This window comes from Etheostoma spectabile, chromosome 24 (assembly GCF_008692095.1).
Source record: "Etheostoma spectabile isolate EspeVRDwgs_2016 chromosome 24, UIUC_Espe_1.0, whole genome shotgun sequence".
Lineage (NCBI taxonomy): Eukaryota > Metazoa > Chordata > Actinopteri > Perciformes > Percidae > Etheostoma > Etheostoma spectabile.
In genome coordinates this window covers 9,849,742-9,851,395 of record NC_045756.1, presented here as the reverse complement: position 1 = coordinate 9,851,395, position 1,654 = coordinate 9,849,742, and the positions used below count along the sequence as shown (strand labels likewise).

The 1,654-nt window shown below is 42.6% G+C and overlaps 1 protein-coding gene across 1 annotated transcript in view; it reads right to left on the bottom strand.

Moving 5' to 3' along the window:
* Positions 1-1,654, bottom strand: part of LOC116673665 (1-phosphatidylinositol 4,5-bisphosphate phosphodiesterase delta-4) — a 20,869-nt gene that overhangs the window by 13,286 nt on the left and 5,929 nt on the right. Inside the window, exons 5-6 of the mRNA XM_032505882.1 lie at positions 1,282-1,332; positions 825-983 (exon numbers count right to left, since the gene is read on the bottom strand). Of these exons, the coding sequence (XP_032361773.1) occupies positions 825-983; positions 1,282-1,332 (210 nt within the window). The remainder of the gene's footprint in view (positions 1-824; positions 984-1,281; positions 1,333-1,654) is intronic.

Here is a 1,654-nt window from a genome sequence, read left to right as displayed (position 1 = left end):
ACATGTGTTGTGTTTAGGGTCTTACGTAAAAGCTCAACAGGACAGGCTACCCCCCTTGGTAAAAGACCTGGAGCAAGCGCAGAATGAGCATTGATATTAATTGCTAAGCAATCATAAAGCAGTAAAAAGTGTTAAGGGGTCTACATGCGGTGTGTTCAGGTGGTGTGGTTTGGGTACTTACAGCGGTGTGTTCAGGGCTAACAGTGGTGTTCAGGTATACACTGTGTTGTTTCAGGGTCTTACATGTTGTGTTGTTCAGGGTCCTACACGTGGGGTGTTTTAGGCCTATCATGTGTTTTTGTCAGGGTTTACATGTTGTGTGTTAAGGGATTACATGTTTGTGTTCAGGGTCTTACAGTGTTGTGTTAGGTCTATGACGGTGTGTTTAGCCGCACATGTTTTTGCTTGGGTCTACATGTGTTGTGTTTTTACACTAACATTGTTTGTTTAGGGCTCTTACTGTTGGGTGTTGTGTCCTTACATGTGGTGTGTGTTCAGTCTTACTGTGTTGTGTTTTAGGGTCTTACATGTGTTGTGTTTAGGGTCTTACATGTGTTGTGTTTAGGGTCTTACATGTGTTGTGTTTAGGGTCTAACATGTGTTGTGTTCTAAGGGTCTTACATGTGTTGTGTTTAGGGTCTTACATGTGTTGTGTTTAGGGTCTTAAATGTGTTGTTCAGGGTCTTATATGTGTTGTGTTTAGGGTCTTACATGTGTTTTTCAGGGTCTTACATGTGTTGTGTTTAGGGTCTTACATGTGTTGTGTTTAGGGTCTTACATGTGTTGTGGTCAGGGTCTTACATGTGTTGTGTTCAGGGTCTTACATGTAGAGTGGGAGTTCCCAGCCTTCTTGGACTTGTACCAGATGGTCATGCAGTCGTCCTGCAGTTTGAAGTAGCGCTGCTTCTTCCAGGTTCGGGACTTTATTTTCCTCATGATTGTCCCCACCAGCATGGACTGCAGGTTGTCGTCCCCCGGGATGCCTGAGGGACAAAAAGGTCAGAAAAAAAGTGCAATAAAAATCGTAGAAGCTAGATCATAGAAGCTTAACAAAACCTTAGATCAAAAATTCTGATAAAACTGTTAAACGGTCGCAGTGAGACAAAAAAACAAACATGGAAAAAGTGTCAAAGCTTTGAAAATAAGGGCTGGGAAAATGTGAAGAAAGCGAGCTTGGATGTGAAAGATAACTGTGTATGGTTAGGGTTAGGTAACTTCACAGACCTGGACCTGACTAGAAGATCTATTCAGAATGTTTTAGTAAACAATAAGCAGACTTACGGAGGGCGCTCCCTGTGGAAGCCATTCGTTGTTGTCTCAAACGCCTGTCATCTGAACAAAAGAAGTTTACACATCATCAGCAAAACTAACGAAAACCACTCAGACAGCCAGCATTCACAAAGGTTACTGCATCCGTTAGCAGACTTTAGAGCGCCCATATTATCCTCATTTCCAGGTTCATAATTGGATTGTGAGGTTGTACAAGAGTAGGTTTCCATGGTTTCATCTTCAAAAAACACCATATTTCTCCAGCTTTGGTCGGTCCAAGGCAGGATTAGCTGGGAGACTTCTTCTAGACCTCTTCTAGAAGTAGAACAGGGACAGGAAGTAGTTTTTTTTGGAGATTCTGGTCAACTAGTGGCTGTTGGAGCAG